Consider the following 14,265-nt stretch of genomic DNA (forward strand, 5'->3'; position numbering starts at 1 on the left):
CAGTTCTTTTTTTTTTTTTTTTTTTTTTTTGGTCCATCCTCATTAATGTTTCTGAGTTCTTTAGCCCCACTCATCGTTGTGTTGTTCTTTGAGTATTAAGGCCCCTAGCAGGTCTGCCTTTTTCTGCCTACGTTTTAGAGTCTTCTATGTTTGTTTTATATATGATGTCCAAGGTTTTTAGTTGTACTTAGCAGGAGCAGTAAGGAAAAGTATGTCTACTTCATCTTCTCAGAAGCAGAAGTCTACCTGGCTTATAATAGAATAAATTAGTTTTGCCAACTTTTGAACTTTTTATCAGTGGAATCATGTAGTATATGTTCTTTTGGTTTTTCTTTCTCTCATTCTATATTATGTTTGTGAGATTTATCTTTGTCATTGCACGTATTTGTAGTTTCTTCATTTTTATTGCTATATGGTATTTCATTGTATGGATATAACACAATTTATATATTCTGCTGTGGACAGGTTGCTGCCAGTTTGGGACTGTTAAAATTGTCCTGAATATTTCTATAGATATCATTTGGTGAATATATTACTATTTAATATACATACCTTAGACTTGTCATAGGCTATACATTCAGGTTCAATAGCTATTCCCAAACAGTTATTAGTGTATCACTTTACACTCCCACCAGCAATATATGAGAGTTACAGTTGCTCCACATCCTCACCAACACTTGGTATTATTTGTCTTATTTATTTTTCCCATTTTGGAGGTATGTTACATTATTGCATTCTGGTTTTAATTTGCTTTCACTGCTCACTTTAGTCAAGTTGAGCATCTTTTTATATATTTATTCACCATTTGCATAAGCTCTTTTGTGAAGTGCCTGTTCAAGTCTTTCGCTCATTTTTCTTATTGGGATACTTGATATTTTCCTATAAATTTTAAGAAGGATTCTTTATATATCAGATACATTCTTGTGTCAAGTAGAACATTCACCCTCACCAGAATACCTTCTCCTACTCTTTGCCTTGCCATTTCAGATTTAATGTTGCCTTTTTATGAACAGAAGCTCTTGATTTTAACGTACTCCAATTTATTTTTTTCTTCCTTAATGCTTAGCACTTTTTATGTCCTATTTAATAAATCTTTTTTCTATCCTAAGATCTTCAAGATGTTTTTCTGTGTTTTCTTCTAAAAATTATGTTATTTTGTCTTTTACTTTTAGATATACAATTCATTTGGAATTGATTTTTATATGATGTGAGGTCGAGGTATCTGTTTATTGTTGTTGTTTTTTTCTAAGACACCTCAAATTTTCCTTTCACATCATCTGTTAAATTTTCATGTGTGCTCTTTTTTCTTTTAATTTTTTAAAAAATAAATTTATAAATTTGGCTGTGTTGGGCCTTCATTGCTGCATGCGGGCTTTCTCTAGTTGCAGCAGGCGGGGGCTGCTCTTCATTGCAGTGCATGCATGGGCTTCTCACTGCGGTGGCTTCTCTCGTTTTGTAGCATGGGCTCTAGGCACGTGAGCTTCAGTAGTTGTGGCTCACGGGCTCTAGAGTGCAGGCTCAGTAGTTGTGGCGCACGGGCTTAGTTGCTCTGTGGCATGTGGGATCTTCCCCGACCACGGCTCGAACCAGTGTCTCCTGCTTTGGCAGGCAGATTCTTAACCACTGCGCCACCAGGGAAATCGCTGTGCTCTTTTTTCTATAACACATTTTTATAGCTTTTTTTTTCATTCAAGCATTCCTTTTATTCCTTTCTCCTCCTCCTCCTTCTTAAAAAATATGTATTCTTATTTTTGTTTCATAGTTGCATTTCTTTTCCTATTTCTCAAGATATTAATAATATATTTAAAAAAATATTTTCATCCTCACAGAGCTTCTATTTTCTTCATATTGATTTTTTTTTTCCTGTTTGTTTTGGTTCTACCTTTCCTGTAAGAGACTTTCCTCAAATATCTTGTAATTCTCAGTGACTGCTCGTATTTAGTGGCAGGGCTAGATAAGACTCTGAACTCCTGTGTGGAGTGATTTGGTTGGGTTCCTTAGTTGGGGAGGCTTCAGTATCAGGATCGAGAGGTCATTTCTCTTGGGCTAGTCAGATTCTCCCCGGAAGAACCTTCCAGTTCTTGCCAGCCTCTGGGAGGATGAAAGCCTTGGAGGATAAAAGCCTTGCCAGCCTCTGGGAACCTAGTGAGGTAAGTGGGATGGGGGCTGGAGTCGGGGCCAGGGCTTGAATCTAGGATGTGTATGTTCACTTAATGCCCCCTGTTTTCAATATGGCACCCCTACTCTCAACTGTTCCTTTTGCTCTATGGCTCAAGAACTTCTGTTTCATCCTCTCCAGAGGGAAAAACCTCTAGTTGTTTGACCAGCTATGTGGAGTGGAGAAGGGAATTCGGCATTTGGAGTTGGGGGTCTAGACTTTAGATTAACTCTGTAGTTAGAAGGAAACCCCCCTCAAACACACACACTCTTACTTGCAGATAAACCTAATATGGCCAACCCATTAGCTTTTGAGGGATTCTGAGGAACAAATTGTATTAGTTCTTGCTTTTCCCATTGTCAACCAGGGTTTCAGCCTTCTCAGATTTACTGTGATTTACCAATTGTCTATGTTCTGGCTTCCAGAATTTTATTTTATTGCTATTATGTACCCTTTAATTTTCCCAGCTTGGATTATGACTTTAAAAGTGTGTGTGTGTGTGTGTGTGTGTGTGTGTGTGTGTGTGTGTGTGTGTTGTTGTTATTTTAGTTGGATTTAGGGATGGAGTAAAACCAGATGCACTCAATCTGCCATTTTTACCTAGAAGTGTCATATAATTTTACACATTTTAAAAACAAATATTTCTTTCAAGTTTGAGCTCAAAATGAAATTAATTTAGAAAATAAGTCCAAAGGAGAATTGCCATTCTTTTCAGGTAATGAAAGAGAATTGGAGCTGCTGACTTGGGTAGGTAGAGACAATAATGATGAAAGAAAAATAAGTAGAGAACATTGAAGAAAATCTTTTAATATGATTTGGGAACTAGAGAGAGGTGATGGTTGCACAGCCCTGTGAATGTACTAATTCTACTAAATCATTTACTTTAAAATGGTTAATTTTATGTTATATGAATTTTACCTCAAATAAAAAAATTTTAATCTAAGAAAAAAATACATGAACATTTTCAAAGCTTATAGCTATGTTGACATCTGGCTTTGGGGATAAAAGATAAACTGACTTATTACACAGGCCTCAGTAAGTTATGTTTCTATTGTCTGCCTAGGAGCTATGTAGAGATTTATAAATGTTTACAAGCATGATTCTGGAAGATCTTCAGAAATTTATTCTTCATTTGGGGAAAAGGGAGAGCAAGATGTATTCCAAGGCGTGGCAAGTGGAGTTACTTCTCTCTAGTAAAGAAGATGAAATGAATTAATAAGTATTTAATATGTATACCTCCTACATCCAATGATATTCATTGCAACTTGACAAATCTTGATGCAAGCAAGACCTTTTGACTCTTTAATCACTTGTATAATAGAAGGAAGGGAAATTCTGGTGGAATGTGGCACAGTTCCTATAAATTTCTGCCTTTGATATATTGCTTATCTTTCATATGAAGCACCCTGTCTCATAAAAAGGCTTAATAGCACTTTATTATCCAAAGTGTGGTATTTGGCAGTTCAGTGTGGTGTATTAGAGCATGTGTCCTAAAGCCATAATATTAGGGTTCAAATCCTTGCTCTGCCACATGTGAGTTATTTAAACTCACATGCCTCTTTTTTCTCATCTGTAAAATGGAGAAGATAATAGGGTAATTTTAATGAATATGAATTAATACATTTAAAGATCTTTCAGTGTTGCCTGGCACAGAGTACGTGCTCAATAAATGCTATCTGCTATTTTTTTTCCTGACATTTTCTTAAACTGTAATCTATAAAAGCACATCTGGAAAATGTATGTGATATAAGCAGCATAAAGACTACTTCCTTACCAGGATATCATTGGCATGGCTGTAGTGACCAACTACAGATGCAAACGTGCAATTGGCTCCCTCTTTCTCATCACATTTGCAGTTGTGGTTAAGAGCTTATTTCTGTTTTTCTCTAAAAACTGAACAGTTTTAGCTACCTTTATTTTCTAAGAATTCTGGACTTCATAGTGCAGTGGATTTATTTGAAAAGTAAAACCAAGAAACTATAAATACTGTTTACTTTCAATTCCCTCTATTTGGTTTAGACATGATCCCTATCATTTGTACATTTTCCCTAGGAATCAATGAAAAGATTGAGAATGAACGTGAGCCATACACCTGTCATTAGAAGATGTAATTAGTCAGTCAGTGGCTACAAAGCGAGTACTTGATTTTTTGAAAGCTATTTTTCTTTATCAGTACTGTACGGCTGCAAGTGATAAGTGGTGATGGTTCTCTCTCACAATTACTATTTTTAGTTGTAGTTTGGAACTCCTCAGTTTCCGGCAAGATGAAGCTCTATGTCTAAATGTTATCATTTTCATACTAAGCCTTCTTTTAAATTTTACTTTACAGATCAACAACCAATATTTTGAAGGTCATCGACTTCTGATGGTGGTGATAAGCCATGGCGACAGATGATAAAGTTGCCATCTTAACCGATGATGAAGAGGAACAGAAGAGAAAGTATGTGCTTGCCGATCCTTTTAATGGTATTTCCAGGGAACCAGAACCACCTTCAAATGAAACACCCTCCCCCTCTGAAACAGCTGCTATTCCTGAGGAGGAAATAGACTGGATAGAGAAACATTGCGTTAAAATAAACAACGATCTTCTAATTTCCAAGGTCTTTTATTTTTTCTTTTACTCTGCATATGGCTCTCTTTACCCCCTTTTGCCTGTGTATTATAAGCAGCTGGGAATGTCACCAAGCCAGAGTGGACTGCTGGTAGGTATTCGATACTTCATTGAATTCTGCAGTGCCCCCTTTTGGGGTGTAGTTGCAGATCGCTTTAAAAAAGGCAAAATTGTCCTCCTCTTTTCTCTTCTGTGTTGGGTTTTATTCAACCTGGGCATCGGATTTGTCAAACCTGCTACCTTGCGGTGTGTACCAAAGATTCCTCCAACAGCTCATCCCACTAGTTCAAGTCACCTGTTCACTCTCCTGCCCGCGAATTCCTCCATTGTCTCTTCCATTACCACATCACCAGGAATTCGTGAGAAAAGGAACCTGCCTCCTTACAATGGGTCAGAGACGTTAGAAGCGGGGCACAGTGTCACGGAAACTGTCGTCTTCTCGACAGCTCCAAACAAGACCAGTGTGCCCACTCTGCAGCCTCAGACTGATGAAATTACTGACCATGTTATGAACTTGACCATGAACCCAAGCACTGTAACCTCTGCCTCCCCAGGAAATGCAACCTGGGAGACAACCACTTCTATTGTCACTACCACCAAATCTTTACCTTCTGACCAAGTCACTCTTGTTTATGATCAACAAGAAGTAGAAGCTATATTCTTGGTGATCTTGGTAGTTGTCATAATAGGAGAATTTTTCAGCGCCTCCTCTGTCACGATTGTGGACACGGTAACACTCCAGTATCTGGGAAAGCACAGGGACCGCTACGGACTGCAACGCATGTGGGGCTCCCTGGGCTGGGGCCTGGCGATGCTGTCCGTGGGCATTGGCATTGACTACACCCACATGGACGTTCCCATCAGTGGGAAGGGGTGTAAGCCCCCTGAATACCGGAACTACCAGATTGTCTTCATCGTCTTTGGGGTTCTCATGACCATGGCCTTGATCGTCGCTACTCAGTTCCGGTTCCGCTACAACCACTTCAAAAACAGTGAAAATAAAGGGAAAGAGGTGGAGATCCCTCAGGTAGAGAGGAACAGCTCCACAGATTCCTCTGAGGAGACACCAACCACCACCAGCCACTCGCAGCCCTTCAACTTCTGGGACTTAATCAGGCTGCTTTGCAGTGTGCAGTACGGCTCCGTGTTGTTCGTGGCTTGGTTTATGGGTTTCGGATACGGCTTCGTGTTCACCTTTCTCTACTGGCATTTGGAGGACCTGAACGGAACGACAACCCTCTTCGGAGTCTGTTCTGTCCTGAGCCATGTGTCTGAGCTGACGGCTTATTTCTTTAGTCACAAGCTTATAGAATTGATTGGCCACATCAGGTAAGAACACGTGTACTGTTGCTGCCCCCCAGCAATTGAGCTTTAACTCTTCATAGTTTACAGCTCCTTTGAGCACATTTAAGGATATTATCATTTGTGTTGGGGGCAGGGTTGGGGTGGGAATGGGGGTTTCTGTTTCTTTTTCTCTTTAAGATAGAAACAGAAGAAAGGAAGTGATGAACCTAGTTGGATTATCTCAGATAAACAAAATATGCCGTTTCTGCTCTGTATGCTAAGAGAATCTTACAGGAAATGTTTTCAGGTATAGGAACACCAATTTAGTCAACAGTAGTTTTCCATGGACCTTGACGGGTCTGACCACCTGTCTCAGGCATTTATGAAGAGGGCCTTAAGTGGATAAAGAGGATTATGTTTTTTCAGCCTTCGGTTATTCTCAGCCACTTGCTGACACAGGAAGACCTTGAATATATGGTGTATGAAGGTGTCCATTATATTTAATAAAGCTGTGATGTGACCCACCATCATCCCTGATCCATGATATTATGTGGAAGAGAATCTTACGTAATTTTTTCTGATTATTACATAAGTCTCTGGGTTTTTATCTGCCACGAAGACATGGGATATTTATTTATTTATTTATTTATTTATTTATTTTTTTGCGGTATGCGGGCCTCTCACTGCTGTGGCCTCTCCCGTTGCGGAGCACAGGCTCCGGACGCGCAGGCTCAGCGGCCATGGCCCACGGGCGCAGCCGCTCCGCGGCACGTGGGATCTTCCCGGACCGGGGCACGAACCCGTGTCCCCTGCATCGGCAGGCAGACTCTCAACCACTGCGCCACCAGGGAAGCCCGACATGGGATATTTAAAAATCTTGCTTCTACCTAAAATTTCCCGTGTAATCCTTTTAAGCAAAAAAGTCTATAAATGGCCCAGCATTTTTTGTGTAATGTTTCTCACCATTAATATTTGTCTGAAGTTGTTTGAATAGTACCTTGCTCTTTATGAGTCTTTCTGCTTTGCTGTTGGCTCTAAAATGTAGAGCCAGGTACACTTAAGCATTCTTACCTCATAGAAAAGTGTGGCATGTCTGTCCCTAAAATTTGAAGTTGCCACAACTAAAACAAAGCAACTGTGTGTGTTTGTGTTTATGTGGTAATCTTTAAATCTGCTGTTTCCATCAGAAATTACAAAGGAGAAATAGAGTCAAACTTTGAGAAACATGGATCTTTTTTCCTTTAATTTCCCTTTGACTAACTGAAGAAAGTATTTTCTAATGTGAAGTTTCAACCTAGAATCATTCTTTTCCCCATGCAGTTGTGAGTGTTTTTCCTTGTTTGGTTTGGTTTTGCTTTGGGAGGCTGTGTGCTCTTCCTTCTGTTTTTCAAATCTTTGACCCCTTTGTTGTCACAAACAAAGTCAGGCACTGTATGGGCAGTTCCCAGAGACACAGAGTCCCCGAGGCACACTCATTGGGACCAATCAGAAAAGAGCCTTAACATTCAGGGCTGGGGATGTCCTTTAACCTTGTCCAGGTCATGTTTACATTCTCTGAGCCGTGTGGATTGACCGTGATGAATCCGACTCACAGTGATGAATTTCTTCAGCTTGGTTGTTGGTATGAGCAGGATCTCACCTTAGCTAATAGTGTGTTTAAAAACCACAGCCCTGGCTTCCCTGGTGGCGCAGTGCTTGAGAGTCCGCCTGCCGATGCAGGGGACACGGGTTCGCGTCCCGGTCCGGGAAGATCCCACGTGCCGCGGAGCGGCTGGGCCCATGAGCCACGGCCGCTGAGCCTGCGCGTCCGGAGCCTGCGCTCCGCAACGGGAGAGGCCACAACAGTGAGAGGCCCCCGTACCGCAAAAAAAAAAAAAAACAAAAAAACCCCACAGCCCTTTATTCCTAGAAAGGTACCCGGTCAGGTCTTAGCCGTGAGTGGAGTTCCTAGACATCATGATTTAATCACTAAATAGTGTTAATTGAATGTTGACTCAGTATGGAGTACGTATATAGGTTTTATTTTCAAAGAAATTGTTAGGTTCTTCTTACATGCTAAGAAAAGTAGTTTCTTTTCTGTCTTTGCTTTTTGTCTGAGGTATATACCTTCATGATAAAATCCTAGTGGGTTTACTATTAATTTTGGTAATTACATGAACTTACACTTGTATTTTCTTTCCTAAGTATTACAAGTTACTCATTATGTAAAAACCAATGGCTCACTTAACCTTAATTTTCTAGTTTTACGTACAAAAGCATCTTTTTTTTTTTTTTTTCTCTTTAATGATGTGATGGAAGAAGAAAGCTCTTGTCGCATTGTTGCTCCCAAAAGCCTATTGGGATTCCATCAGTTTGTGGTCATTTACCTCTTTTGGATTTTTATTCTATCCATTAAAATGTATTAACTACGTTTAGAAGATTCTGATAGTTGTAGTGAGATTATGCCCACGTATTCAGGTAGGATGGATATGTTTCTTTTGGTGAGAGTTTTTGGAGCCCAATTAGTGGTGGTTGAGATTTGGGGGTTTAAAAGTGTAGAGATGGAAGTTTGAACTTTTCGCTGGAAGAATATTATGCATTAGTTGATGAAGAGAAATCATCTTTGTACAAATTCAGTCTTTATGTTTTTCTTGTAGGGTCATAAGGAGATATCTGTCTGGCCCTTATGTATGCACGTATGTTTTTCAGTATTCTGTGACTGTCTTATGGGAGTTTGTTTCTATGAGTCAGCACTACCACAAAGATTGTAACTATTCTAATAGAGTCAGAAGTGGATTGTCACAAATTTTTATATAGATTCATAATGAAGAAACAATTTTTGAAACAGCATGTCCAATTTTGAACCATTTACTATGGTAACATTTCTGCAGTTTGGGCTCAGTTTTTTAGGGAAAAACCTGTCTATCAGTCTAAACATACACACACACACACACACACACACACACACACACACACACACACACACACACAGAGTAAATGATTTCTGATTTTGACCTTGGGTTTTGTCCTCTTTGGAAAGTGGCTTTCTCAGGCAAATAAGATAATGTTTACTATTTCCACTAAAAAAAAAAAATGTCTTTTGATTTGAAACCTCAAGACTTTGGAATTTATAACAAGCATATTTCTAGGCTAATTTATGTAATGACGATGACTAGATTTCTTTTTTTTTTTTTCTTTTTTTTTTTTGCGGTACACGGGCCTATCACTGTTGTGGCCTCTCCCATTGCGGAGCACAGGCTCTGGACGCGCAGGCTCAGCGGCCGTGGCTCACGGGCCCAGCAGCTCCGCGGCACGTGGGGTCTTCCCAGACCGGGGCACGAACCCGTATCCCCTGGATAGGCAGGCAGACTCTCAACCACTGCGCCACCAGGGAAGCCCTAGATTTCTTTAACTAGAGATATAAATGTATTTTAAGGCTATATTCAACCTTGCTGAATGTTTCAGCAGCCATGAGTGGGGTTGTGATCAAAATACATTGCAATTAATCATTTGTAAATTTGTAAATCATTACTATTCAATATTAGGCCATCACCTATGTTATGTGATTCAAATTTATTTACATTTTAAGGGACACACAAAAATCTACTCAAGCAACTCTGACTGCCCTGAAATTCTTAAAGTCAATTTTGTCATGCAAATGCTATCTGGAAAGGGTAATATATTAACCATTATTAGCCATTAATTACTACTAAATAGTAGCTAAGTATCCAAATGAGCTAGCCAGTCAGTTAGGGAAAGAAGGAAATGCATGATGCAATTAGCAAGAGGAGGAACATACAGACTTTCCTGGTGGGCACTGCAGGAAGACCCAGAGCAGGCAGCAAGACGCTGGCTACCAGCTGAGAATACTTGGGAGGTAGTACATGTTCACATTTTGTCATTGGAAGAATAGCAATCAGCGGTATAAGAGGGAGGAAACTGCAGCTGGGGTGATGAGGGAAGCTGAATTTGAGCCAGCCAGTGAAGGATTAAGGATTGTGTTTATGTTTTTTTTTTTTTGCTTCCTATCCTCTTCCTTGTTTCTGCCCACCTCTTTATGCCATATTTGTTGATCCTGGATCCCCTGGCTCTCAGGTCCTCTCCTTACCTTGCATGGCATGGTGCAGATTTCCACAGGCTGCTTTTTCTAGGACCTGGTCTGCTGGGTTCACCTCCTGCAGTGGTACTCAACCATTAGACTTACTGGGAGAGCTTTTAAAGCTCCTAATGCTCATCCTGCACTTCGACCAATTACATTAGACTCTCTCAGGGTGTTCCCAGTCATTCCAGCCAAAGCTGGTAACCACCAGACTGGTGAGAGGCACAGATGGAGGGTGAGAGGGAGGGAGGAAGGGAGAAAACCCTAGCTCTCCGTAGGGTTTTGTGTGAGCTTCAGAGATTGTTCCCTCTAATCCTTTCATGTGGTTCTTGCCCTGGCCTCGGGTGGTTTCTTCACAGGCAGGTGTTGATCAGTACTCAGCTGGAGACTACAGGGGAACCCTCTGGAGATCTCTGCAGCCCTCTCTTTATGTAATTTCCTCCACCATGGTACTCAGCACTGCTCCCAGACTCAGCCCTCCCTCCTCAACTCAGGAGTCCTCTGTACCCTGTCAGATGGCATCTCTGATAACTGCTGCATCTCACCTATGTATCTGCCCACTGTGGGGGACCTTGAGCTCTGGTAACGTGGCCCTCACCCTTCATCCTTTGGACCTGGACCTTGGGAGACTGTCTGTGCCTTTCTTACGGTACTCTGGCTTCTTGGCTCTTGCACCACCTATCTAACCAAGGCCCCGAATTAAGATTGGTGCCTGTTTCCCTGATTATATCCTAATTTATACACAATCCTTAACTGCTTAGAACTTCTGATGACAATCACCACAGTGAAAGAATAGAATGGAAATAGAATAACTCAATTCTTGATTTAAAAAAAAAACAAGATGGTGGACCTTAAACAACTTTTTTCCCTTCTCATGTCCTAATGGAGTGTTACTTCTTATCTAAAAATTGACTTTCCCCACAATAGAAAAAAAATGTTAAGGCTTATTGCTCATAGTAAATTTGAACTCATAGTAAATTTGAAATTATAATTTACACATAATCTAAAGGAGTGAGTGTTACTCTGTGTTGTTTAAAAATCAAAACCCTGAATATTTGTTAAGTTTAGTTGAACAAACAGTTTATTTAGGCCTGGGGAGCCCCAGATTAATAGGATGCAAGGATGAGCACTAAAAGGATGTGAGTTGGAAAAGACAGGGAGATTGAAGCCAGATGAGTGCTGGGGTTAGGAAACGGAGCTTTATTCTGGGTGCAGTAGGGAATTATAGCAAGGTTCAGAGCAGGGGAGGGCCACAGATTTTCATTTATTTTCAATGCAGTGGGTAACTTGGAAGCAGGGAGCCCACTGAGAAGGTTCTCAAAATAGTCCAAGTGGTTCTTTCTCCCTCCCACCCTCCCTATTCCACCCCTCTAGGTGGTCACAGAGCACCGAGCGGATCTCCCTGTGCTACGCGGCTGCTTTCCACTAGCTATCTATTTTACATTTGGTAGTGTATATATGTCCATGCCACTCTCTCACTTCGTCCAGGCTTACACTTCCCACTCCCCGTGTCCTCAAGTCCATTCGCTACCTCTGCGTCTTTATTCCTGTGCTGCCCCTAGGGTCTTCAGAATGATATTTTTTTTAGATTCCATATATATGTGTTAGCATACGGTATTTGTTTTTCTTTTTCTGACTTGCTTCACTCTGTATGACAGACTCTAGGTCCATCCACCTCACTACAAATAACTCAACTTCGTTTCTTTTTATGGCTGAGTACTACTCCATTGTATATATGTGCCACATCTTCTTTATCCATTCATCTGTTGATGGACACTTATGTTGCTTCAATGTCCTTGCTATTGTAAATAGTGCTGCAATGAACTTTGTGGTACATGACCCTTTTTGAATTATGGTTTCTCAGGGTATTATCCCAGTAGTGGGATTGCTGGGTCATATGGTAGTTCTATTTTTCGTTTTTTTTTTTTTTTAAAAAGAAAAAAAACCAAAACAAACAAACAAAAAATAGTCCAAGTGAGAGGTGTTACAGTCCTGGTATGCAGCAGTAGCAACAGAAATTGAGGGAGGTAAAATCAGCGGAATGGTTTGATGTGGGAAATGATATAGAGACCCCCATGTTTCAGCTTGGGTGCAGTGGTTCCACTAAATCCCATAGGAAATTCAAGAAGGAGATGCAGAATTGGGGAGAGGGTGGTAAGGCAATTAGAATCCAGTGTTGGGTGTGTTTAGCTTAAAATTGGAACATCTAGATGGGAATGTATAGATGACAGTCGACTATTATAAAACTTGATGGTCAACAAAGAGGTTAGGATTGGGGATACAGATTTGGGACAGTTAAAACCAGAAATACGGATAAGATCAACAAGGAAATCTTGTGGTGAAAGAAGAGACGTGAGCTAAGGAAAATCAATTATGATTGTCTCCAAGATTTTAGTCTGAGTTTCTGATCTTATTGAAATGTTAGTTTATGTTTTATCGCTTAAAGTAAGTATCCTAATGCTTATGAGGAATTGTGTTGGATGATACTTGCTGTACCTGTTTCCACATCTTGCTTCAGGAGCAAATGATTTTCTGAGCACCCCTCCAACGCCATTACCTGATCCAGGAGCCCTCTAGGAGTGTTTTATAAATGGACCTGAGACATAAGCAAGGGAGAGGGAAAAGTAAAGGGAGAGGGAATATAAGGAACAGAGATGGAAGGTAAGAAAATAGCGAGAGGAATAGCTGCTGTCTCCAGGGGAAGGTTTCTTCCCGTCCTTATGCATGAAAGGCAGTGGTACATAGTGGTTACAAGCATAGGCTGGGAGTCACATTGCCTGGTTCAGAGCTTGGCTCCGACACTTGGAACCATGTGGTTTTGAACAAGTTATATTACTTTTGGTATCTCTGTTTTGTTACCTGTAAATAGGAATATCATTAGTATTAACCTCTTATTTTTTTTATGAAGACTAAATGAGATAAAAACACAGCAATTGCTTAGAACAGTGACTTGCATATATTCGGAGTTCAGTTGATTTTTTTATTATTATTTTGCCAATCTTCTGATACATTATGTTGCTTATAAGTACAAGACCCATTGGATCTGATAAAAATACAGTGACTCAGTATATTATCGGTTGTGTATAGATCATTAAGGCTGCAAAGTTGTTTGTGGCTTTCAAAATAAGTAATTCCTCCTCAAAAACATTTTGGTCAAATTGAGATCTTCTCCCCCCTATTTATTTATTTATTTATTTATTGTGGTACATGGGGCTCTCACTGTTGTGGCCTCTCCCGTTGCGGAGCACAGGCTCCGGACACACAGGCTCAGCGGCCATGGCTCACGGGCCCAGCCGCTCCGCGGCATGTGGGATCTTCCCGGACCGGGGCACCAACCCGTGTCCCCTGCATCTGCAGGCGGATTCTCAACCACTGCGCCATCAGGGAAGCCCCTCCCCCCAATTTATGATGACTGTAGGTTGTTTATATTCTCTGTGCTATTTTTTAGGGCTTGGTGACTAACTGTAATAGCTGGCATACAGAATGATTGTAATTGTAGCCATTATTATTTATATGTGGGTAGGTTTCTATTTTTTCTATTCTTTCCTACCTTACCTTCAAAGATGTTGGTATTCATTTTTATAGGAAAAGTCTTTTAGAGCTATTTCAAGTATAGATTCTCATTATTAATCTGTAAGATGTAGGGTCTCAAAAGTAGAAGAATTTATGATCAAGAGCCGAAAGGGCGTAATTTGGTTTTTTATAGCCCCCTGAAAAGAACATCTTTGCTAAGAAATATATTACTATATTATATCATAGCTACCAGGCTGACTTGTTACTAACAGCATTACTGATAATTGAGCTATTCATAGTTCAGAATAAAAGGCCATTGTTGCAAGGTAGTGTAAGTGAATCCAGGGCTTTTAGTTATTGGTGTCATATTTGGTTTGTTTTCTCTTCCGCTGCATTGAATGAGTTACTCACTGAGTTAAAGAGAGCAGGACTAACTCCGAATGAGCTGTAGCTTTTGTGGTTGCAGGTGGCCCCCCTCACCATCTCATGGGGCAAGGTGGGTAGTCCTTGAAGTGTACACCAGACAAGAGTAAAGACAGCTCCTACAAATTTTCATGACCTAGATAACCACTGCGGAGACAAATTCAGTAGTCCGTGGTAATGTGCAAGTTGGACATTTCC

General features: G+C 40.5%; 1 protein-coding gene across 4 annotated transcripts in view; it reads left to right on the forward strand.

The window, feature by feature from the left end:
* Positions 1-14,265, forward strand: part of MFSD6 (major facilitator superfamily domain containing 6) — a 78,260-nt gene that overhangs the window by 21,417 nt on the left and 42,578 nt on the right. For all 4 annotated transcript variants that reach the window (XM_067026460.1, XM_059054652.2, XM_067026461.1 and 1 more), the window contains exon 2: positions 4,488-6,098. In XM_067026460.1, coding sequence (XP_066882561.1) covers positions 4,540-6,098 — 1,559 coding nt within the window. In that variant the 5' untranslated portion in view covers positions 4,488-4,539. The remainder of the gene's footprint in view (positions 1-4,487; positions 6,099-14,265) is intronic.

This window comes from Kogia breviceps, chromosome 2 (assembly GCF_026419965.1).
Source record: "Kogia breviceps isolate mKogBre1 chromosome 2, mKogBre1 haplotype 1, whole genome shotgun sequence".
NCBI lineage: Eukaryota > Metazoa > Chordata > Mammalia > Artiodactyla > Physeteridae > Kogia > Kogia breviceps.